This window comes from Ischnura elegans, chromosome 8, assembly GCF_921293095.1.
Source record: "Ischnura elegans chromosome 8, ioIscEleg1.1, whole genome shotgun sequence".
NCBI lineage: Eukaryota > Metazoa > Arthropoda > Insecta > Odonata > Coenagrionidae > Ischnura > Ischnura elegans.
The window spans coordinates 67,449,769-67,476,139 of record NC_060253.1 but is presented as its reverse complement, the minus strand read 5'-3'; the positions used below and the strand labels follow the sequence as shown (position 1 = coordinate 67,476,139).

At 38.4% G+C, this 26,371-nt stretch overlaps 1 protein-coding gene across 4 annotated transcripts in view; it reads right to left on the bottom strand.

Moving 5' to 3' along the window:
* The window catches only part of LOC124163252 (protein PHTF2), a 118,786-nt gene that overhangs the window by 63,634 nt on the left and 28,781 nt on the right, over nucleotides 1–26,371 (bottom strand). For all 4 annotated transcript variants that reach the window (XM_046540023.1, XM_046540022.1, XM_046540025.1 and 1 more), the window contains one exon: nucleotides 9,633–9,728. In XM_046540023.1, the coding sequence (XP_046395979.1) occupies nucleotides 9,633–9,728 (96 nt within the window). The remainder of the gene's footprint in view (nucleotides 1–9,632; nucleotides 9,729–26,371) is intronic.

Here is a 26,371-nt window from a genome sequence, read left to right as displayed (position 1 = left end):
TCTCAAGAACAAATTCTTCCTCGGATCCTCATTCCTCAGAGAATCGTTTTAAGATTAATTACTATCAGAATTAATTACTATTTGCCATACTACGACCAAAAAAGGAGAAAATGCAAAAAGGTTTAATTAAGAACCAAATATTTCTTGAATATGAATGGAAGTTTTTATCATATACGACCCTTTTCAGCAAATTTACGTAGTCAGATTTTTCATTTCCCAAGGAAAAATAAATGAAATCTCTACTCGTAATCAGGGCGCTGCAATACAAATAAGACGAGAACCCTTCATTTCAAATTCTCGAGGCAAATAAGACTTAATATTTCGTCATCCTGTTTACATCCCCAACTGATAAGATCCATAAAAAGAGAAAAAAAGTGAAAAAATGGTGACGGTGTCGCGTGTCCAATGTCTTTTACCCATTTACAAATGTCTACCCATCTTACAACCACACCCCATTATAACGATGAAGTCGAAACCATCAATTATACATTCAAATGGTACATTCAATCGTGTCCACTAAATATGGTTACATGGCTCTTAAGCAGAGTGATAAATATAGTTTGAAAGGAATAGATTTAAATGAAAAATCGTCCATGTGTGTAATATAACTACGCCAGGAGGAGGGCAGAAAAGGATGATATATGACATGGGGGATGAACACAGATGCGGGGGAAAAACTGAACAGCGAATGCCACGTGGTAAGATGAGGAAACTTAATCCCTTAATAAACGCCACGGGTGTGACAAGTAAGATAAAAATAAATTTTTATACTTCTATGAAGCTTACCTGACAGGTTTGTGATTATACAAGAAAATAATAACCCATAGGGGCATTCAGAGAGCAGTGAAATTTTAGCATGGGAATGAAATTTGAGAAAATACAAAATATTCATTTTATCGACGCAATGTATAGTAAGAGGTATGAAACTAGGATAAAACGCACAGAAATATAAATTTTCGATTTTTTTGGCAAGTCGGACACTTTCAAGTTCATTGATCTTAGCCATAATCGAAATTTCCACTCACAGGTTGAACGCTCCTTCTGGCTTCCCTGGCGGGTTCTAAATTCTCAAATATTTCGCTGATTCACCACACTCATAATATTCATGTAAAATTCATTTAATAGAAATTTTAATATTCATCCGTCATCTTATTATATACAAAATGTCTTCTACAGGTGAAAATTAACGACATCGGCAAAAACTTGGAATTATAACATAAAATATTTTATAAAATTCTGAATTCGATCAGCTTTCCCCGTGCATTAAACATCAAATTAGAGATTATTTTTATAGTAGTTCTTCGGAAAGATCTATTCTGTAAGGTGGAGCCTGAAACGATTCATAATACAGACACACCTTTACTACAAAAATATTAGAAAGAAGACTGCATTAACAGATATATATGGTGCACAAATTCTTACCCCTATGATGCATACTAAATATGGTGAATAGCAACCAATCGGAAGAAAATACATGTTCATATTTTATTGACACGTTTCGAGTATATGACAAATATTCTCTAATTTATTTACTTTCTGTATTCAACAAGAACTTTCGGTAAACGTTGTGTAAAATCCCCTCAAACGTTGTGAAACGCCGCCAAGAAGAGTGTAAATCTATCTAAGCCCTGAGATCAAACTAAGACAACAGATTTTCAATTGGTATTAGAGAAGAAAAGCTTCAAATCAAGCGAACGAGACTTCGAGAAGAGAGCTTCAAAATGGTTAACAAATCCAAGCTCGTAATGCGCCGCAAGAATTCTCTTCTAGGTACGCTAATTCACTCGGTGAACGGATTCGCCGCGAGAACGCTAAAACCTGCGGCGACGAATGTTGCAATTTCACGCAAGAGCGCGCAAACTTAGGACTGGAATAACTCCGGCCCTCCAGACTGGGCCCCTCGATTTCCCATTCCCTCCGAGGCACCCCGGCATTTCTCAAGAAGACAAAATGGCAATGGGCAAGGAGAACCACGCAATAGGGTAGTTTCCTACATCAAAGAAAACGAAAGGCATTGATTTCGATTCGTTACCCATCATTAGTGTATTCATAATATACTAATTATTTGGTTTTACAAATCCCAGTTTAGACTAATGGCAATGGTCAATTTTATCCTCATTTGAAAAGGGCCAGATTGGCGCCCATGCGATGCCACTCCACTTGACGTCACAGGGACCTAGTTTCTATACGAGTAGTCCGGAGTTTTACATCGTCTGAGATTACCAATGCATGCATGAGGCACAGGGCTCAGGGAAACATGTCTTAATAATCACCTATTAAAATTGCATATAGTCGGAAAGTTTCCTTCGTTTGATAAGGTATTAAAAATCCTTATTTAAGCCAAGCGCTACCCGCTAGCAGGGTACTATTCTACCTGCTAGCAGCCTGCATCGTAGCGAAGCACTTTGAATGTAACTTTCATTTAGCTGAGATTGCGATGGACAGGGCACATCAAGAGAAGAGAGCAAGAAATCCTATTGAAAGAAGTCTGGATAGAAAACACTGATAGAAGACGACCTACAGGACGACTAAGATGGAAGGATGAGTTGTTGATTGATAGTATAGGGAGAATGGTCAGAATAGTCAGCGAGGAGCATGCAGAAGATAGGAAGAATTGGAGGCAGACAGTTGGCAAGGCTAAATACCATCTAGGGTATAAATGGCCATGTAACTAACTTTCATTTAGCTGCTCCTCCATCCGTTATATCGTTTTTAATCGGATTTTCAATCAAGAGAATTTCCATCTGAATAACTTGTTTTCAGCTTCAATGAGCGGATGAGGCGTTCATATAAGTGAAGTATTACGTGATATCCGAGCGTATTTAATCTTGTTTTTTTGTTATTGTTTCTTGTTACACTTTATTATTTAACCATTTTTTTTTAAATCCAATGTAAAAGGTCTCATGTACTGTTTTTGGGTTTATTGCAAATAAATAAACAAATAAATAAACAAATAAATAAATAAAATGCCAGAATAAATGGGCTGGTGAATCAGAAAAAAGTACGCTGATGTGTCACCGTAGGATTAAAATAATTACTATGAAGTTTTTGGCTATCTGCCATAAAAAATACGCGTTTAATATCGATAATCTTCTTCAACTAACGAAAACTTCTTCAACTTGGATTGATTTGGCAGTAACTGCAGTGAATCAGAAAAGAGTAAGCTGATGTGTCATCGTAGGATTAAAATCTTTACTATGAAGTTTTTGGCTATCTGCCATAAAAAATAAGCGTTTAATGTCGATAATCTTCTTCAACTAACGAAAACTTCTTCAACTTGGATTGATTTGGCAGTAACTGCAAACAAAGAAAATATTCTCACTCACGGTCAGTTTCCTGTCCCTGGTATTTCTTCTCATGATCTAATATTTCTTGCTCACTCTATTAAAATGCCGAGAGCAAAGCAGACTATAATTCCTCATCGCAACTTAAAAGAGATAATTAACGATGATTTACTTTGTGAAGCATAGACACTTCCGTGGTCCTCTATTGAATTCGTTGAAAAGGTTTTGGACAGTTAAAGTTGAAATTTTAAATAATCTTCTAACGTATCTTTTGGATAAATTTGCCCCGGAGAAATTGATTCGTATCTCAAAACCAAATGCACCTTGGTTGAATGCGGAAATTAAACAATCTATGTCAGCCCGAGACTTAGCCTTTCGAGTATTCAAGAGAACAAATGATATCAATGCGTTCAACATGTACAAATGTCTCAGAAATAAAGCGAAACAGCTAGTATGGAATGCAAAAATATTTTTTTTTTCAAACTGCTACTAAATCTAAAAATTCACCAACCGTTCTCTGGAAGCAACTCTCCTCAATCGGCCAAGGTAAAAGTAAGAACTTTCCCAGCCAAACGAATTCATCCCTTCATAAATTAAATCAAACATTTTCACAGCCACCAACTGAAATTCCAAATGAGGACCAGGAGCGAGTCATACAAACATACTCCATTAAATCAGCCGCGACACATAACCATACTAAGAAGCTTACTTGTAAACCTGTGACTCAAATGCAAGTATACCTACTCTGAGCTTAAATCCATCAAGTCTAAAGCTCAAGGCTCAGATGGTATTCCCCTTGAATTCATTAAATCATACTTCCATTAATTCTACCATACCTCACCAACTCGTCACTATGACAAGATCATTTTCCCATTCAATGGAAATCTGCCCTAGTTAAACCCATAGCAAAAAAGGGTATCACTCAAGATCAATTAAGTTTTCGCCCAATATCTTTTCTTTCAATCATTTCCAAGGCTCTAGAAAAACTTGTTCACGAACAAATCACTACCTTTCTCAAACAAAATAAACTACTCATTGATTATCAATCTGGCTACAAGAAGGACATTGGCTAAAATTGAAAGAGGCAATGAAGCACCTCATTTCACGTTGGAACCTCCATTATGCTTTCAAGCGCTGCAACGTATTACTTTGGTAAGAAAAGGACTTGGCAGGTAAGGTAACGGGGAACGCCGAATGAAAGGTGAAGAGGTTGGGCACAAGGGCGTACCCAGGATCAAAACTAGCGGGGGGGGAAGCCATGGTTGTTCAAGTTGAAACATGGCACGGAAAAGGTAAATGAAACCAACATTTTAAGAAAACTATAACAGTACTTTATTTTTTTTAAATATTATTTGCTTGAAAAAATTATTTTAGTCACATTCCTTATACTAATATCATTTTTCGTGGGTTTAAAAGCCCGTTTTCCGTGATATTATATGCTTGCGTTAAAGAAACTCGTAACCAAAAAGTTACAGACGACAACACGACTTTAAATATTGTCTTTAAAGAAGTTTTGTAAATTGCGTGCCATCATTCAGTAGCAGACGTCATGATTGTTCCTACTGATACCAAACTCTCTTGCCCGTATTGTATTCATATGTTTCGCATATTTTTGCAAGTAAACAAGTATAAAGAAATTACTTTATAACACACCTTCTTCTCTATTTAAAACCCAAATATACCGTTTCATTAACATACTTATTCTCTGATTGCGTGAAAGTGCAAAATTTTCGCATGTGTTACCTAGTTTATTATTAACGGGCAAACCCCGAGTCGCCTGCCTGTATCTCCACAGTTATGCCTGTGCTTACACCCAGAGCAGGTGGGGCTCACCATTCCGTCGCAAATCCCCCTCCAATGAGTCTCAAGCGGAGTAGAAGGATTTCGGAGGAATTGAAAGCGTTCGAGAACGAGATGGAAGGATTTTTTATGCCGAAGGAAACGCTGGAATGAGGGAGAAGAGAAGGAAAATACGGTGGAAGGGGAAAATGGTTAGGGTGGAGGAGGCAAAGAGTTGAAGTGGGAGTTGATGGATCTGGAGGAGTTGCCGAGGGAGGGGAGTGCTGAGGTGGGGACGCGATCCGGGAGGGGGAAAAAGAAAGAAACCCGCGCTCTTCGTGAAGGTATTCTATTTCGGATTCGGCAGCCATCTTTGTCCGCCCCTTTCCCTTCGTTATGAGCGAGTTCCAGCGGTGAGGTCATCATCGCACGCGGACGATATGCGTGCCTGTTGGAAGATCGGGTTTTCACCGAAGCGGACGAGAACCTCATCGGCGAACGGCTCGTCGATGGACACTCACGAAAGCACACAGCGCCGTGCGGCGCCGGTAACGACTGCGCAGACAGGGCGCGCTTCTCTCGGGATGATTCACTCGCGCACGACCAGACGTATTTTGTTTTTTTTCCGGGAATATTGCTCGGTTGAAACTGATTCCATCGTCAAGAAATTTCCGCATATCAAACTTCATCACTTGCAAACATCAGCCTTAATTTCAAACGCGGAAGACGCTGTTATGTCAAAGCGTTTTTTTACCTCAGCCTACACGTAAAAAACACGAATCGTTGGTATTAAAATTCATTCAAAATACTCATCATAGTCGCAAATATTATTACTTATTATTAGGGATGGACGGATCCAGGATTTTTTTCGGATCCGGATTCGGATCGGATCCTTGACTTTCGGACCCGGATCTTTCGGATCGGATATTTTCGGATCCAAATGCATTTCCAAATTCCTGGTGTTGAGATTCCCCCGATGATTGTTCAATCTCTTGGGAAGAGTTACACTATGTGCCAGTCGTATTTTGCCTTTTTTATTCTCCACGGCTGAAATTCTCCTACGTAACCTCTGCGAGAGCTTTAAAAAAAAAAAAAAAAAAAAAACGGTTCATGAGTAGGACAAGAATCGCATTCGACGGCGCATTCGAAGATAGAATCGGGACTCTTTCCACCCTTATGTTGCATTCACAGAAGCTATTATTTAAAATTCGGATCCAGATCCGATGTATCCGACGAAGGGCAATATCCGCGGATATTTGGATCCGAGGTATCCGATCCGACCATCCCTACTTATTATTAATACCGATAGCAAAGGAAATATACCATAACCGCCGAAAGAGATAATTTTGAGATAATTGAGTAGAAAATCTAATTGGCAAGCTATTTTCAGTGACAGCTGCCACAGACTTATTTAAACATGTCTAAATAGCCGAAAGCACATATTTAGAGCAGTAACACCTGGAAAACAGTCAAATCGTATTATTTTTAGCGCCTTATTTATGCCAGAAAAAAACTAAGTGATGCGTAAGAAAAAAATATGATCGAACTTTTTAATCATCTAAAACCATTTAAGGATCAAAACTTCCGAAGTTGCATCAATTACTGCAGTTAATTACTACGCTCGTCCTACTAACTGTTTGGCGTTATTATTGGCCCGTAGGGAAAAATAATTACTTTCTATTTCAAATAAAATTAATTTCTAATCAAGAAAAGATTCAAGATCCACCACTTTCTTTCCATACCAAACGTGCCCAAATATCAATGCAGAGTCCACCAATTCAAAACTATCACTTTCTAAGCCAAAAAAATAAGACGACGCTGAAATGGGAATATATTGGGGGGCGTTTATCCCCCACCCCCTCCCTTTTTACCCCCCCTCGCTGCGACACTGATGTGAAGGTAACCAGAAAATTCTTTAACCAAGCTATTGCTCACTAATGACTCAAATCTGAGGTTAGCTCGTTGCCTTCGCTTCATTAGAAAATGATTTCTAAGGATAATTTTATTCACAACAGATTACCGCGAAGTGGTATAACGTGGTTCCGCGTAGGACAAACGAAAACTGTTATTCATTCGCCATCCCACGTTCTCCGCTAGACTTCAGCGATATTTCAAATTAAATTATGAAGCCAGAAATACGTTCCAAGATGAGAGCTCAGATAGCTTTAAATGAACCACATTTTTTGTAAAAGTAACCTAAATATGAACGCAATGATATTCACAGTAAGTAGTAGCGGAGGTAATCGAAAAAAGGGAAACGAGTGCGGCACTGGTAACGTTTCTTTTTCAAAATATTCTGAGGTGAAGGTCGCATTATAAATGCAATCGGTGCTTGTAATGAAATAGCATATTTTTCAATCTTTCACTTGCGAGAAAAAGTAATAAAATTTTGCAAACACTGTTCTGCATCTTTTTCGCTTCTAGTTTCTCGTTTCGGTGCTATCGAAATTGAAAAGTTTATACTTCTTCAGCCGGGACGGAGTATGCTCCCTTTTATACGCTAAATACGTTTTGTTAACATTATAAATTTAAAAAAACACCACAGAACAGTCAATAACGCAACCATATGCTACAAACTTTTCAACAAAGTAGTTCAAGTAATTATACGCCATTTCTCATCGAATAAGAGGAAATGAAACCACACGTGAAAGATAATCGAAGTATCATCGGTATTATGAATGCACATTGTGTAACCCTGATTTAATTAAGTTCCATCGGACGTATTTGCATTTTTTAAATCGGTTTTTGACATGGAAAGAAGAACCAGCAGAACGGAAACTAACGTAATTTCTAGCGTAAATAAAAGATAAACGACACGCAATTAAAATTAAAGTAAGGGAGGTACTACTTAATATCACCAGTTATGCAAGCTGAAGTCGTCTGCAGTACCTACACTTAATTCTTCACAACGTTTTAGCTGTCACATAAAGGCGATGTAAGTTTGCCATGTTGCTTGCCGATAAAATTAGAAAGTAGCACATCTGTACTTAGGTGAAATATTCTTTTCTCAAGAGAGCAAGGAAAACTACGTAACGCTGACACCATCACCTGTTGCTGCCATATTTGCTTCGCACGGTACCTCACCCCACCTCATCTGACAGGGATGATACCTGTCACTGATTGAATCCTAGCATAAAGGACAGGTTCCCACTAATACGAGACTTGTAATGGACGCCAATAAAGATTAAACATCGAGCCCCAAGAATTATGACGTGCAAAACGACGATTACGTATCCGAGAATATTCCGGAAGATTCACTATTTAATTTTCAGCTACAACGGGGCCGTGGCGGGGACTGCAATTTTGTCAGACGGCGAGACGGCATCCATTTATATATTGAAGCAAGTGCATCCGTATCACGGCAAAAATCAGCCTTCAGGTATTTAAGCACAGTGTGAGTTCACCTTTTCTCGGCACTCGACCTATCTCTGCATTCGCTTAGTTTTATGACAGCGTTTCATCCTTAACGATCGCTATCTGGTGACCAAACACGGCCAACACAAGCACATCCTTTCCCTCCTCTCAAACAGTAACGCGGCCCGCGAAAAGATAGCACGTACGCCGGCGTCTTCCCCACAAGTAACGCGTCTCCTCCCCAACCAATGGACAGCTCACCCCACACTCTTCCCTCTTGCTCCCCGGAATATAAACACGCTGGCCGTTTTAGCGCCCGGCTATTTCGCAGCACGACCGCCGACGCGACGGAAAAAGGGAGCCAGTGTCGTTGCCGAGAGGAAGAGGCGGCATTAATTGGCAGTTATGCGAGTTAACAGTAGGATCCTTTCGCTGACGAACACAAAGCGGTCCCTTCATTTATCTTCGTCGCGGAATGCATTGGTGATACAATTACGCCCCACTCAGTCAGCCGAAATCAAAGGGAGAATTTGGCTTCGGAGAAAGAGGATCAGATGATGAAATGGAAATGAAACATCGACTTTCAAGGAATATTACTCCTAGGATAAACATAACACAAAACAAACGTCATGAGGACGCTCAAATCAACCACAGTGTATAAAAAATTCAACATTCTTACCCACTGGATGTGATGCCAATAGTGATGCTGGTTGAGTAAAGGCTCGGTGAGTAGAGCACTCACACAAAGATATTGGCATATATGCTGGGGATGTAGATATGCATTTAAGTGACAGTATTTGTGGTTTTATGAACCTTTGCAGTATTTACTTAATAAATACATGATTCAAACATTAAAAAGGGGTCAACATCTACTCGCGCGATTGACAAACTGCCTATCGCAGACAGCGCAGTTGGTAACTTTCATTTGATACTACCGGCAGAGGGGTTATGAGGGGTCATTGCGTAAGTCCTTCCAAGTAAAAAAAAAAACTACGGTTTCACCCAGTTACCACGACTAGGGAATACGTCGAGCAAATTAGGTACCTATTACTGAAATTCATGGTCAGAGCAAACACAACACCTGCACCAAAGGAGTGACTAGAATAATTGTGTCACTTTCTTGTGATGAACGACCTGGAGGAGGATGGAGGTTTTTTCACAAATATATCCCTTGATTTACATATTGAAAATACTAAAAAAATTATGATCACTTACTTTTAGCAGCTCAACGCTGAGGAAGGACAGTAACAAAAGGGTCATGATGAAGGCAGCAGACACGATGACGTCAACTGACCTCTGAGGACCCCGTTTCTGAAAAAAAACATGACGACCACTCGTAAATCTTAAGTCAAACAGCCATACTACTGATGCGTGTTTCTATTCACTCAACATGTTAAAATATTTCTTGGAGTGTAGGTCAACGTATGTTATACAAAAAAGTTATAGCCAACGTTTTTGTTTACTTTAAACCATCAGCAGGGCTTAACTTTGTACATATTTATTTATATAAATAAATATCAATAAATATGTACAAAGTTAAGCCCTGATGATGGTTTAAAATAAACAAAAACGTTGGCTATAACTTTTTTTGCATAACATACGTTCACCTACACTCGAAGAAATATTTAACATGAATTAAACGAGGTCAAGATAAGGAAAAAAATAATTATCTATTCACTCAACTTGAATTTATAAATGCATGGCAGAAAAATACTAAAAATAAAACGTGCACGTTAAAATTTTTTTAAATGTGCATTTTAAACGTTTATCTAGAACTTATTACATACTTGTATACATACGTGCACTACTACATTCATTCCTACGTCGCCACAAGCGTAAACCCACACTAAGAGGAAAGACAGGGTTTGGAACGCATAGCACAAAAGCTTTTTCCCTCTTCCAAAGCACCGTTGTCTTCGTCCATTTTCAATTATGCATTCCTATCCCTTTCCTTCCTCTTCCAGGATTTTATATCGAAAATAAATACACTCAGATGTATAAAACGCAAACCTTCGGATTTCACTTTGTGGAAATCCATTACGGCACATACGGTATTGTTAAACTTTATGGTATACGTAAATAGTTACGGTATTACTTAATGTTTTTGAAATTTCACTGAAATACTTGTAAAAGTTAAAACTAAGCTCGGTAACTTAATAAATCCTCCACCGGTATTTCACAAAGTTTAAAACTAACTGGTGTTTCAAAAAGTTTCTGGGCGTGTCTGGGCCCATCTTAAAAGTTAGTTAGCAAAGCTAAACGAGAACGCGGTAAAAAAATTCTGATTTTTTTCACGAAATAGCAGTATTCAAGTTCTGAAACTTAAGCATCTATCACAATAAATTTAGAAAAAATAGGAAATTAAAAAACATATTTTTGACGATTAGCTTACTAATTAATGGTGCTATAAGGATGACAGTGAACCCTAAAAATAAAAACAGATAGCGTCACTTGGCGAGAGGGAGTCACGAGAGATTCCGCTCCAAATCCTAAAGCCTTCCTTTTATTTTTTATTTTCGAGTTAGAAATGTTTTCGACCACATCAAAATTACCTAATTCTCAGAGATAAGGAAGCATGGAAGAAAGAATTCATAAAAAGTCAACGAAAATAAAAAAACGACGGTCTCCATTAAAAGCTTTCTATTGTCCATTTCAATGCCTCTGAGGCGTCCTAATGAAAGATAACAAAATTAACAAATTTGCGCAGAAATTTTCATACAAACTCTGACTGGAAAGTACGAGCATTTATGCGAAACTGGCAATATTTTTAACATCGCAATGCTGCTATAAGAGTCCAGTGTAATCATATACTGGTATAATAACTTCATGAAGAAACCACTTACTTTTTTTAAAGTAGGCACTTGATGCAGAGAAACGATAAATATATCATTTAAAAAATGACAACTACGGATATACCATAGAATAAATTTCAATGGATTTTCCTTTTTTCCACGCAAATTATCATAACATTAGTTTACTGAAACAAATGCATGCATCTACAGTGAGAAATGAGAACAAGATTTTTTTTACACGCCAGTAATAGGGAAACTATAATAATCATTAGAATACTTAATTAACAAGATAAAAACTGAATCAAAACGGTATGGACATGAATCGATGGCTGGTAATAAGACTAATAATGAAAAGATACATGAAATATAGGTTCATACTACACCATGATTTAACGCCAACTATGGATTTAATTGTATCCCGCATATATTGCATTACAAATTTATCAATAACATAAAACGCTTCTTTCTCTTCCAAGCCTCATTAACACCGGGTAATCCAGAACGGATACACACTAAAAATATTCAAGGAAAGGCCGCGGGTTAGCCAGCGGCGAAACAAAACTCCGCAGACGAAGAACACAATAAAAGAAAGTAGTAGGCGCGAATTCCTTACATCCAAGTTCAAATCCCGGTAAAGGAAAATTATATTTCCTGAGTGGAATGCTTGTAAAATAAATAATTATAATGTCTTAGAACACATTAAGGAAAACTAAGAAAAGAATATCGAATGCTTAGGCATGCTAGAAAAATACGCACCAGATGTACTCCGGCGAAACATCCAAAACATAATTTCATTCATAGCTTTGAAAGTCTAATGATGAATAGACGTGCGTGATGATACTCAAAATTCATTACCTCCCTATAAATCATACAGTTAAGATGGCCTGATCACGGATATGCCCCAAATGGAAAACGCAGTGGGATGACAGCATCATGCACGCTCAGCACACGGAAATTGCGCTTCTAAAGAGGTCTCACGCGATGAATGAAAAGAAATTCATTTCTCAAAGGGGCAAGGGCCGTACAGAATGCACCCAAAGGATGTGAAGATGATTATGGGGAACATACGCTGGACAAAAAAATCATAACACAGCGGAATGAACTCTAAATGACTTCGCATAAAAAATAACCAAACTAACACATGGGCTCAATAGTTTTGATTCAATGACAATTCATTGTCCTGGAAAGCAACATTATTTAAGTCGCACTATTTCAGGATAAGTCTCGAATCAAATCCTTTTCATAAAGAGGACTACGCCAATATTTACGATTAAATATTTGACTAAGATATTCCTATTGGCAACTAATTTAATACAGCGGTGATTACTTTTAACCTGGTGCAAGATGATCAAGAAATGAATACGTATTTTCAAACAACCAATTACCAATTTAATAACCAATGATAATCGATATTTTTCCTCTAATTGTACACAGTTGGTGTATGACGAATTGTTACATTTTGAAAACAAAGAGCAGTAAAAATGGGTTAGAAAAATAAATGAGGAAACTGCGCTAAATTTGTATCATAAAGCATCAGGAGAGATAGACGAGCTTTTAGTTACCATTACGACGAAAAGTAATAGACTCTTCGTAGGTAAGTTTTGTGAATTATTTCATTGGTACGGGAGAGGAGACAAGTAATTCCTCATAAAAAAACTTCAAACTGCCGATAATATTGAACCAAGACGAAACCCGATTCCAATATTAAGTTTTAATGCGTAAAAAAGCATAATCTTCCTTTAACATGAAGACGACAGCAAACCTTTGAGTAACAAACTGAGTTAACATTCAAATCAGTATAAAAGCAATAGCTATGCATATTCTACAATGTCATAATCCTCCTTTAACAGTGGGCGGACGCTCTCTACTCCTCCCTTGAATGCATCTATGAGGGGGCTACAATTAGCAACTCTAAACTTTTGCTTTGCCCCAAGGACCAGCGTAACTTTAGCATCGAGAAGGGAAATCGCCTTTAGAACACATAAGAAATTCGGGAGTACCACACACTACCTTTCGCTCGCACTTGAGGTATTAGCGCTTGGTATTGACGTAAGATGATGAATCGATGATGTAAAATGGGGAACCAGTTCAATATAGGGTTAGGTTAACTCGTTTTCAATATCGACAATCCATTTCATATTTACATAATCAATAACCATTAATCCTAAGTTTGGTTTGACGCAGCTCTCCACTCAATTCTCCTATCAGCTAATCATATATTTACACAGAGATGAATAATAATGTGTCATTAAATTACACCGGGACTAGCCAAGGTGCAAACTTTACGGAATTACCCACAATGCACAACAATATATATGACGGAATATCACTGCAAGCTTAGACCATGTCCTCACTCACAATCCACTAAGCTTATTCACATCACGATGCTTATTTTATTTTTATATTCCCCATTTCCTGGGGGTGCAGGACCCAAGCTTACAGGACGGTGCGAAATTACGCTGGTCATTGAAGCTTGGACACAGCAAAAAAAAAATTTAATGAGGACTCGAAGTTCCATTATCCGAGTCCGACAACCGGATGACGCCAGAAAAAATTTGTAAAGGATTTCTGGCCGGAGGGAAAGAGGATGAAAAAACGGAAAAGAGGAGCACGACCCGGATCGAAGCACATTCGTAATGTACACACAGAGAGAGAGGCTTGGGAGGATGGAGCATGAGGTCAGGAGTTGAAAGTGGACCTACGAACTACGAACACAGATAATCGTACGGCAAATACTCGGAAGGGAAATATCGCCGAAACATTCCATGCGAACCAGGGTGAACCGCAATCACCGACACGCGTGGGGAACCACGAATTTAACGGTGTACATCGCCAAACAGGTTCCCTGACCCGCTGCCCCAGGAAGAATGGCCAATTGGCGCTCATACCACGCTAACCTAACAGCTTGGCCTCTTCAAAGCACAGCCGCGGTCAAGGAATTCATCCACGTCTCGTGGCGCAATATCTTTTCGAGGGCCGAACCGAAAAAAACGTGAAATTTCCAAAAAACCACTCCTTAAAGTACTACGTCAACTGAGAATAGGAAAATCAGAGTGGACACTCCCAAGTTAAATCTTCAACTCCCAGATCTCTCCAGACTTTTATTCTACCATCGGAATTTGAAATACTTCGATAATAAGTACTTCAAAAAATAGTTATCTAAACGATAGATAAAAATGTCATTAAGAGTAGAAAAATAATAAAGTTATAACAAATTAAGTAAACTCATATGAAAATACAATTTAACTGCTATGGAGCACCACCTGAACGACAGTTGGAATAGGATGTCTATTTACGAAGACAAACAATTACTAAGAGAAAAGAGTAAAATCGCCATTATCGCCACAACAGCAATATGTTATATCTAGACTTTTTTATTCACACTGACACTCCATGACATCCCAGGTACCATAAAATTCGATGAATTTCCATGTTTTTCAGAAGAGTGGCCACCTTGAAAATTGAGCTTTCGTCGTTTCTTGGGATGGAATTGAAAACCAGCATTTTGTACACCGGCTTTCACGGTAATGTTGGTCTGAGCGCAGGAAAAATGTTGATTACCATAAGAATACATATGCGGTAGAGATCAAAATGCTAGGGAGGACTATTTCCATTCGTTCCGTCAGAACGGCCAACTTTCTATTTTGCATAAGGCGCACAACTTTACAATACTTAATAAACGGAGTATGAAATAAGAGATAAATTTTTCATAGGTAACAATTAAAGTTTTAACAAAAAACTGGCAGATTTTTTCTCAAAAAAATAATGAAACGCATTTCTTAACTGCATAGGGTAGTATCGTTTAGGCAGGAGTCGATTCCAAATGTGCATTCGCGATTCCGATTCTTGCACGGCACGGAATCGGCATCGACAATCGATCGCCTGAAATCGAATCTGATTCCATCGATTCCAGGAAGATTTTTAAATTAGCTGATAGATGGGAAATTCCATTTGTAACAGAATTACCTTTAGAGAAAACTATGCAATAAGATATTTCGATAAAATTGTAAAATACAAAAAATTGCAAAAATTCTAACTGAACATGATCAAAAACATTTATGAAGGTGATGCCATATACAGAAACAAAATTAACTATCGAAATTCCTTCTAAATATGCCCAAAATTAGCATGTGACGGGATTACTGCCACGTCAACCTCCTAAGGGTAATGATTTCAAAGATCTTCAAAAGTCTGTGAATCGAAGTATTATTTGAAAACTATTAATCAGGCTCTGAATAATATTTCCAATACTGATTTCATAAAATACAATCATTTAGCTGTTGACTGATCAAGATAAAACATTTCCAGCGTAAATTTTAATTTGAGAGAAAAAGTTGACATTTTCATGGAAATACCCAGATACGCTTGGGGAATAACGGCTGCCACACATCTGACCCATCGTACACCGTGCATCAACAAGTTAACAATTCATGTCTGAAACACCTGAAGTGCTTATAATTTTCTTAAAGCTGAGGATATAGAACTATAAAGGCCTGTTTACACGATACATTAACACGAACGAGCTAATGTCTGTTTGCATGAATGATTTTTTGTGGACCGGAACGGAACATGTACGAATGCATGAACCAAATTAGAACAGGTTCTATTTTCTGTGCATGCATTCGCTCGAGTTGGGTGGTTACACGGTGCATTTTGGCGTTTATACTCGCGTTCATACATTTAGACATTAACCCGTACGTGTTAATGCACCGTGTAAACAGGCCTTAACACAAACTCGATGTTTTCAATAAGTATACTTTTTGGGACACTAAATTGTATCACTCAGTTATTTTAATCCATTCAATTCTTCGATTTCAATTACAGCAATGCTACTGACAAATCAAAATCCCAACTCTTAGTATGAATCGGAATCAAAATTAACTTAAAATCGGATTTGGAATCGAAATCGAAAAAAGTGTATTCAACTCATCCCTAGAATTAATAAACTTTTTAAAAATCCATAAATGCGCTTATTTCATAGGATTTTAAAAACGTTCGTGCGTCAGATTTATATCACCCATTGAAGACGCCTCCTCAAACTCCATTCCCGCATCTGATATGCAATAAAGTGTATACTGAGCATACCGATGTAAAATTATGATTTTCAATTGCAATGCGAATACTTATACATTATCCCATTTTCCATTCGGTCATGAGACAAAACCAGAGTACAGAAACAGAGCGAGCGCCTATAGATTACCGCGGTTCCAATTCCCACGGTCATTAACTTTCACACAATCCGCTCCGAAGGGAATCTCTCACCCAAAACTTCCCACCCACGGCGATGAAAACACTCACGAGGTCATGTGAAGGAGGCACTGCAACACAAACGTTGTTTCCTTCATAGCACAGATAAATACTGCAAAATTCTCAACTCTCGATGCCCTTGTAGGCAATAACAGTAATGCACTGCATAGACCAAGTAATGTTGTACGCAGACACACGCACAGGTGAAAAGTTATAAGTATTGACCATGCAAAAAGTTTCTGTTTTTTAACAATTTTTATTATAATTGTAAGACAGGCCTAAATTTTTAAAAATACAATTTTAAATGTAATTTTAATGTTTCCGATAAATCTTATTGTTTATGTAATTATTTAATCAAGCCCTTGAGAGCTAACTTGCACTGCACGAGCCCATGTTTGCACTACAGGTGTGTTTAGAATGGTTGCGTTTTTACTGAAATTCACTGCTCCACAACTCCAAATGTAGTAGAGTCTCCGTCATAATTTTTTGTGAGATATTTTTATGAGTTTCAAGGGCATTATGCAAAGTTTTCATTCTGTCCCTTTTTAGATAATGACCTGCGAAAACAGGCTTTAAATTGTTTGACAAGCTCTAGAAAAAAAGGAGTGCAATCTCAGTACTAAAACTTATACTGCAAGTAGTTCTTTTAAGTATTTTCAAATCAGAAATAACATTATATTTGCCATTCTCGTTTCCTTCATAAACATTTATGATGTTAAAAAGTTAGTTTTGACAAATTTTTCTCGAGTTTTTACGGAAAGATTTTGACTGTCTTTTATGAAAGAGAAATTTAAAAAATGGTTTCCTAGAGTTATTTTCACGCTGAACACACTGTTTTTTTTAATTAACCTAATATCTTTTAAAATAGCTTCGAAATTAAACTTTATGCAAACCACATTTTCCATCTAAATTTGCGTAGCCGCCCTTTTAAAAATGGCTGCCAAAAAAAAGTATGGCTCGTAAATTTTTTCAAAAAGTGTTTTGTGATTTTCGACTTTTAGGGAACCAATGATAAAAAATCAGGATAATTAGAAATGTCGAGCAACAAATTTTATTTACATTGATGATTTTAAATGAAATAACCCCATACTCCATTACACCAAGAATGAAATTCGCCATGAAAAAATCATTTGGCTTAGCCGGGATTCGAACCCGGATCTCCAGATTGCCGAGTTGGAAGTCTGGAATTCGCTTTGGAAAAAATAGCTTGGTGGTGTATCTGGTAGCATACCTGACCGGCAATCGGGAGATCTGGGTTCGAATCCTGGCTCAGCCAAATGATTTTTTCGTGGCAAATATCGTCCTTGGTGTATAATAACGGTAAAAATTAACAACTAAAAGCAAAATTTCAACGGCGGCGGTGTTCGAGGATACTTTTCGCGCCCATGGTCTTGATGTTGTGAATTGGTCACCAAATATCAGAAATTGTGTTCCGAGAATTAGGAAGAGCATATCTAGCAAGGGAGGTCCCACAAGTGTCACCACCAGATCTCGTTCAAATTTTGCTGGGTGATAGGAAAAGGATTCCCACGAGGTGTAACTTTGTTTCAGCCGCCAAAACCTATTACTTCCCGAGATTTTAGCGACGGAAATTACGAGGGAAACGCCGAATTAATGCAACCTGCAGCGCAAAGATAGACCCTTATACTCCGCTGCTAGGACCATGGGCGTACCCAGCGGGGGACAGGAAGGGGAGTGGGCAACTGCCCCCCCATAGAATTGAAAATAAATTTAGTTCAAAACATAAGTCATGAAAAAATTTTCCTTTTGAAGTAAAATAATACTTGTATAAGACATGGAACTAAAATAAAAATCATTATTTTTTTGAAGCAAATAATTATAAAAACTAATTAATTGCAGTCATGATTTCCAAACAATTTTGGTTTCATTAACCTTTTGTGTGCAAAAAAAGTTTGAACGACCACAGCTAGTTATGCCCTACCCTAGTTTTGATTCTGGGTACGCCCATGGCTAGGACGAAGAGAACTGACGTGTATTGTTGTGCTGGGTTGCGTAGATTTAGGCGTTTCCCTATCGTAATATCCGTCGCTAATATCTCGGAAAGTATTGAGCGTGGAGCTGAAATAAAGCTAAAACCTCATGGGTATCTATTTCCTATCACCTAGCAACATTTCAACGAGATCTGGTGGTGACACGTAGGGGACTCCCCTTATAAGATTAAATACTGACAAGGGGAGTGTCACAAAAGTGGGTCTAAGATTTCAATCAAACTTTGTAGTGTTGTAGGTCATCGGGAGTTGTCCACGAATCACCCCCCATGTGGGGTTATATAACCAATAGTTTAATCAAAAAACACGGTTAATCATTTACAGGCCTAAGATATTCCTTTAGAAACAGGCCATCATCAAGAACGAAATGAAGCCCGGTGGTTACAGTGTACGATTCTTTGCCGGACGTCTCACGATGGATTCTCGAAGTCGACACTTTTTCTCCATTATTTATTTCCGCTTTTCATTTCACAGAAGCCTGCTATTCAATGGCGCCGACTCCATGGGGCCTGAGGGGGCCCGAGCCCCCTCAAAAATTCGTTATGGGAATGAGGAAAAAATGTATCAGACTTGTCGATTTTCCCCGGAGTGTCCAGATATCGAGATTCGAGTTATCAGGGTTCTGATGTTGATCATATGACTCTTCTAAAATGCTCAAAATACTTATAATTCACTACTTATAAATTTTCACGGGGCAAGATACCCGGTTTCGGCCCCCCCCAAAATTTTTTGTAAGTCGGAACCCCTGCTGCTATTCATCATTGTTTCCATGATTTTCACAAAATTATTTGTTTTCCTGCATGAAAATCCCTTTCTGCGATGCGGCAGTGTCTACTGTTTTTCCATTTTTTTTCAAACAGAAGCCTACTTTCAATAATGTTATTTCCGTGTTGCAAAACGAAGCGTTTTCGCAGCACACATGTTCGGATATTATAAATTTTAATTTTTTGACTGTAACCGACATATAATTACCCGTGGAAGCGTAAATATATTCCACTACTTACGGATGCACGATTCCTATTAGCGAAGAATTACCCACACTGGAAGTTTACCTCAAAACTTGCGCACAATTCAAAAGATATCAACTAACACTTTCATGCCCTGTGCCCTGCGATAAGGCAAGAATTCAAGAGTTAAATATGAAGAGCACATGAATGTTTTTGGAAAAAACCGGTGTAATCCGAGGAAGACCAGCCGGGGAAGGAAATGTGTCTTCTTCTGGAGTTCGGGGCGGTCATCCAATTTTTCAGCGAGCGGTCGCGGCAGCGGTTGCTTCTCGGTCATCATTTCCTTTCCAAATCCGTGTATTGCTGAAACGTCAGCTAATGAAGTAATTCAATTATAAAAATTAGGCTGGAATTTAAAAAATGAGTCCATTTTGCAGAAACCAAGTTTCCATAAAAGGAAACCAAGTACACGTGCAACGTAAAAATGCTTCGTGTTCCGATACGAAAATAACGTAATTGAAACTAGGCTTCCGTGTGAAAAAATGGGAAAACATCTGACGCTGCCACATTGCAGAATAAGATTTCCAAGCAGAAAAGTCATATGTTCATTGAAATTCATGGAAATAATGATGACCAGCAGGCTTTTGTAAAATAAAAGGCACAAAAAAATTATGAAAAAAGTGCCGCGTCCAAGAATCGAACCTAAGGCCTTCGGGAGGAGTCAAATTCCATAACCACCAGTCTATCACTCCTAAATGATAAGAGCTTATTTCTAAGGGAATATATTAGGTCTGTAAAAGTTTAACTGCGTTTTTGCTTACACAATTGCTCATATCAGTGGCGCAGCGAAGGGGGGGTTTTGGGGGTTAACCCCCCCCCCCCAAAGATCAGAGAAATATTTAAATTTAATCGATTTTACTTAATTGGATTGATATTACTAATAGAATAGTGTAAGAATTAATAAAATGTCCCTCAGAAAGCCGTAAAACTCACCATTTTGAACCGTTTATCTTAAATTTCCGCAATTTATTAATCTCGCACCTACCGCTTATCCTGGTGGGTATTCCATATCCCCACACAACACCGGTATTAGTTGCACCATAACCCCCTCCAGCCATAATTCCTAGCCGCGCTCCTGGCTTATATAACCCCATATGGAGGTTGATTCGTGGAGAGCTCCCGGTTGACAACAATATTACAAAGTTTGATTGAAATCAAAGACCCAGTTTTGTGACACTCCCTTTGTGAGTAATAATCCTAGTCATGAATGTCACCTAGGATATACACGATCTCATTCCCAGCAAACTCGGCGGCGCGGCTGCAGCATAGCCTTGTTTGGCATGCGACATACACGTAAAAGGTTAAAAGTGGCTATTTGGATATTTAAGCTCAAGTAGAATACTTTAAATTAACTTTTAGACTGTATGATATCAGGCACGATGTGGAGTAAATTATTAACATTGGTCACAAAAGACATTGCAAAATTGTCTCTAAATTTATTTTCGCACGACGCGTTTCATTTACAACATTCTCTAGTGCATAATTTACAACCTATAAATTAATTGTACATTATGTACTTTAGATTTTTTCAGCCACAAAGAAACAAGTCGTACGAAAATTAATTCAGAGGAAATATTGTAATGACTCATTTAATCAATGGTTTGCGATAAAAATTTACCCCAAATTAGGTTTTCCTGATTTATTTTTTCATAATTCAGAGGCTGCGGTCCTGTCCAGTGACCACTTATCTTTAATGTGGCAATGATTATTGCTGCGTTCGGGCGCTACTATCAATTTATACCCCTAATCTTCGTCACAAAAGGCACAAAGAAAATACCTCATCATTGAGGCAAATTTATTCCAGTTTTATTTGCGAACGCAATAATCAAACGCAAATTATCGCAACTAAAGAGGCGAACCATATGAATCAGAACAAGGATATGCGAGTGTTAAGTCTTGATCTAACAAGATGTAGCCTATACGCTTTGGCTCACACATTCAAACAATGCAATAATGGAGGAACGTTTCATCAACCGACACGAATCGCGAATGCATTGCCTCGCCAAGCGTTGAGAGATAGAGCTCCGACAATCAGCTCCTCCACTTAGACCGATAGTCACGACCAGGGTGCAACGAACGGAAATACAGAGGGATGCATGGCAAAACAAAAAAGGCGAGTGTTACGAGAGGGTGACCAGGTGTTCTTCTTGTGCGAGCCCGCGGTAAAACGAATCAATGGTTAAAAGCACACATTCAAGCCGAGCACAACGCGACCACCTGAGTGTTTTTATCTCATGGTCAACGATTCGGCAAACATCCATTTTTAAATCCATTACATCACTCCACAGGTTAACCCGCCGCCAACAGGTGTTCCTCACGCCAAGGTCCCCTAGCCGCACGTCAGCTGAGAGCACCCAACTGCCATCTGAGGACGAAATAGCGAACTAATAGCGGCACGAGAGGAAAAACTGTTCTCCTTTTAACGCGGGAGATAACAGATTGTGGAAACATAGATACAGTACCAAAATAAAGCCGATGGAATAGAAATAGAACCTTAGAAATTTTCTGGTAGTATCGGGCATCTAAGATTAACCAAAAGGGGCTGCGAATTAACAGGAAAATCGAATTAAAATCAATATTACAAAATGTATTTTTTATTACAACAGGTGCGTGAGGACGCTTGTGTTGTACGATCTACTTCGATATGCCATGATTTAAAAACTCTGTGCAGGAATAAATAAATACATAAAAGTGCTTCCGCTAGCTTTCCAAAATTTTTCAATAAATGACCAGATGACGACGAAAGTATAACTTTCTAGATAATAAACGCGATCCTAAAACTTTGCCCATTTAGGAAGGGTGGATCGGTATATTGCAGGGAATCCGCTAAGATACACTCTAGAACAGGGGTTCCCAAACTTTTTTGTACCACGCCCCCCCCCCCCTGCTACACATATCAGCTTTCCATTTTGCAATACCCTATTTCCACGGTGCCGTTCATACCAACTCCTACTTGTACAAGTACTTGTACTCGATCAAGTACGTGCCTACTTGATTCGGTGAGTAGGTAGATTTTTTTGTTCACTGATGAATGCGGTAACGCAGAATGGAAAGATTCAATAATTGTACGCATGATGAAAATTAAAACAAGTATTACATGAAAAACGAATATAATTACTGATACAAAATTTAACATTGTAACACAGATACATTTTCAATTTAAGGAAGGTGAAGATGCTTCATTTTTGTAAGCAGATGTATTGAAAATAAAAAGATCTTTTTATCTTACAATGAATATGATCTATCGAGGTAAGTATCACACTCCTATTGCACTATCAATTGCTGTTGTTTATTTTTATGTTTTCAAGTTTCGAAAAAAATGGAGAAATCTTCAAAAATTTATTGATAAAATTTTTGTAATTTTTTATTTATATCATTTGGGTGTCACGCCCCCCCCCCCCTGGACTTTCTCCACGCCCTCCCAGGGGGGCGCGCCCCCCAGTTTGGGAACCCCTGCTCTAGAAGCTGGGTCAATGTAGCCCGCGATTTTTCCACACTGCAGCCCGATGGGGGAAGGAAGGGAAGGAAGAAAGAAGGAGGCCACGCGATCATTCCCTACGACGCTTCCGGAGTAGGGGTTAAGAGAGGAAGAGAGACACTCGCGACGACATGAAGGCGATGAAAGCTAGAGCGTTCCACATTTAGTTGACAGTATGGGCTCTTATGGAGAATCGTTTCCCATGTTAATCTCCATAAGGCCAGGAGCGCGGTGTTGTCAACAACAGCACGAAAATTAAAGTTGCGTTATGCACTGATTAAAAATTTTATTCTAATGTAGAAAAAGGTGCTGCATTCATTAGCGCCAATAGTTTTTCGATAAAAATTATAACAAAAGCTATAAAAAACATTTCCGTAAATTTCCGTCAGAAACGTGTATTTTTTTACTTTATCTTCTTCTCGCAATTTCTGCCTGACCGTTGACTGTATTGAATTGAATTTTTTTGCAAAAAATTCTTCACACTATTTTCTGCTTGAAGATCTTCACCAATTGTACAAATATTGAGTTTTAATGTTGTTATGCCGACGTAACACACTTTAGGACAAGAAAATTTTGATTTTTGCAAGGTAAAAAGTAGTCGCTTACTAACTTACGTTTCTTATGTCGTAGGTCCCTATAGGCTGCGTACCAAATGTGGAGAAAACTACAAGGTTATTTTTGGTGAAAAAATCATTGACTTACATCAATTCTGAAGCGAGTTACAAGGTTTTGATCTTAAGAAAAAATATTACGGTGCCGCTGGGCGGGCTTCTTGCTTTTTCTTGCGCGCAGAGGGAAAATTCTCGGGCGGAAAAGGAGTTTTTTGTCAATGCATACTATGAAATGTATTTATGTATTCGTTTGATATCCTAAACAGAGAATACCTACTTATACGTCGTAACAGCAGTGTTTTTATCTGAATACATTGATACACGAAAGTAAGCAAGCGGCTTGGAAGTAAGACTTTCGCCTTGGGTGTTTAGGTCCCATCGGGGAAACCAAGAAAAAGAATATCTCATAATCTGTACCAAACACTACCCCATCCAGTGCACGCATTTACAAAAGGGGGCTTGGGTTTTTTCTGAGTTCCTTTCATAGGGTACCATAAAACCTGCCCCAAAAGCGACCCAGGCCGAAGGGGCCGAGGGAAGAATTTACGAAGGCGTTCAGTTTGTCATTGCATTTTTTTGGAGTGAACAAGTGTTGTGTGGTGTATTGAACTTGAGAATTGTGAAGTGTGTTTTACACTTATCTTTGCTGTAACACGCCCAATCAATATGTCCGATACAAAGAAGAGGAGAAAAGGTGAGAAGCTCATAAGCCGCGAAAGACGGTTGGTGCTCAAAGTCTTCTCGTACATAAGGAAATCTCTCAGCATTAGTGAGGCCTGCCGAGACGCTTCGAAGGCTACTGGGTGCTAGGAGTTCACTATTTACAGAGTGAGAAAGGAAAGCTCCCATGGTCCATTGGTAACTCCTTCAAAAACTAAAGAAATTAGACAGCCTTACAAAATTCGAGAGCAGTGATTTTCGACGGTTTGGTGAGATCGGGAATTAGAAGGAAGGTACATGAATCCTTCGTGAAAATTATTCCTCCGACTTTAAAATCCATCTGAAACCCGGTGAATATGGATAGTATTCTCCCAGATTACAAAAGGACAACATCTTTTGGACATAGGCTTCTTTTGGACATAGGCTTCGTGTACGAACGCAGGGGGAAAAGAATCATCCTTATCGAAAGGGATGATATTATTCGTTGGTGGCACAATTAATTATTATTTAAGGCAGCTAAAAAAATATCGTCGCGAACACAGGACGAGAGTATTAACAGGCGAAAGTTGGATTAATGTTGGACAAATAGTGAACATTAGTTTGCGAAACAAACAATTAGAAAATCCGCGTCAAGCTTTCCTTGCTGGACTAAATACTGGGCTTGGCCCCCACTTCCCGAGGATGTCGATTTGCAATTATACACGCAGGAACGGAAAATGGGTTCATAAAAGGAGCATCGCATGTGTTTCTGTACAAAAAGAACTCAATGGATGAGCATGAAGAAGTGGGTGGCGAGTGTTACGAGAGATGGTTTGAGCACTCACTTCTTGCAAACTTACCCGAAGGATCAATTATAGTGGTAGATAATGCCTCTTATTACTCAAGGAAATTGGAATCCTTGCCTACTACAATGTGAAAGAAAGAGAACATTAAGGAAATTAGCTTTGAAGATGTCAGCTTGAAAAGAGATCTTTAATTAACAATAAACCAAGTACGGGAAAATTTAGAAAAATTAAAGATTGATGATGTCTTATACAAAATCGCCTTTCATGTAATACTAGCTAGAGCCAACAAATATTGCATAATATGGAAGGAATAGAAATTTTGTCTCATTCAGGAGCGGCTATAATTTTTATTATCCTTCAATTTATTGTTATTTTTTACATTACAGATTATTCATTATTCAGTTTGTGCATTGAATAAGTACGTACATGAAATAACAAAAGACTTTTCCTTTTATACTGCCGCAAAGGTATTGTAATATACGCTAAAAAATTCCTTAATTTACGCAGTCTTTCGTGCGATCCCTAACTCCTTTTTGAACTAAACCGTTTTGGCGCCATATTATGTGTGGTTGCATACGCTGTTAGGATGCCTGCCGGCGGACCGGAAGCTTGGCAACACTGTTATCCATAAGGCCCGTACTGTCAACTAAATGTGGAACGCTCTATACCACTATTTCCAGCTATCATCAAGTAGTATTATCAAAATCTGCTGTATTAGTTCTCCTGATCTCATCCATTTTACATCAATATTTGCTAAAATGGAATTAAAAGCAAATACACAATAAAAATAACCATAAATACCGCATCATACGGTTCAAAGGTCAACTTTGAAGAGGTATTTCATCGACTATCACAACAATATCTTTATCTGAAAGGTGCTGTGGAAATAGATCGAAGTTGGGCTAAAATAAAATGCCGTTACCATAATGCCTAAGTATGCATGCAACTTCGAAGAGTCTACCATTAAATAAGGCTGCACAGAAGGCCAGCCATCTCATTTCGATATCCAAAGACGCAGCCATCCTACATCGAACAAAAGAGCGCATTGATAAATGTGCCTATCGCATTGTAATATTCGGGTACGCCCATACCCTACGAATTAAGAGGATTTAAATTTGTAACAAATGTAATAAGCAGAATAATTTTCCCACGCACGCGAGTCAAACTGTAAAATAAACATAGAGAAGAAACGAAATCGTCTCTAGTCTGCCATGATCTCTCCTACTTTACGAGATACCTAAGAAGCAATGTAAAAAGATTTAACAAAAAAAAATCAGTTTCGAAGGAAATATAAGATATTGTAGTAACTCTACAGTTTTGGAACTTCCTTCTGTTAAGACCTCGAAATTAATTGGACACTACGAT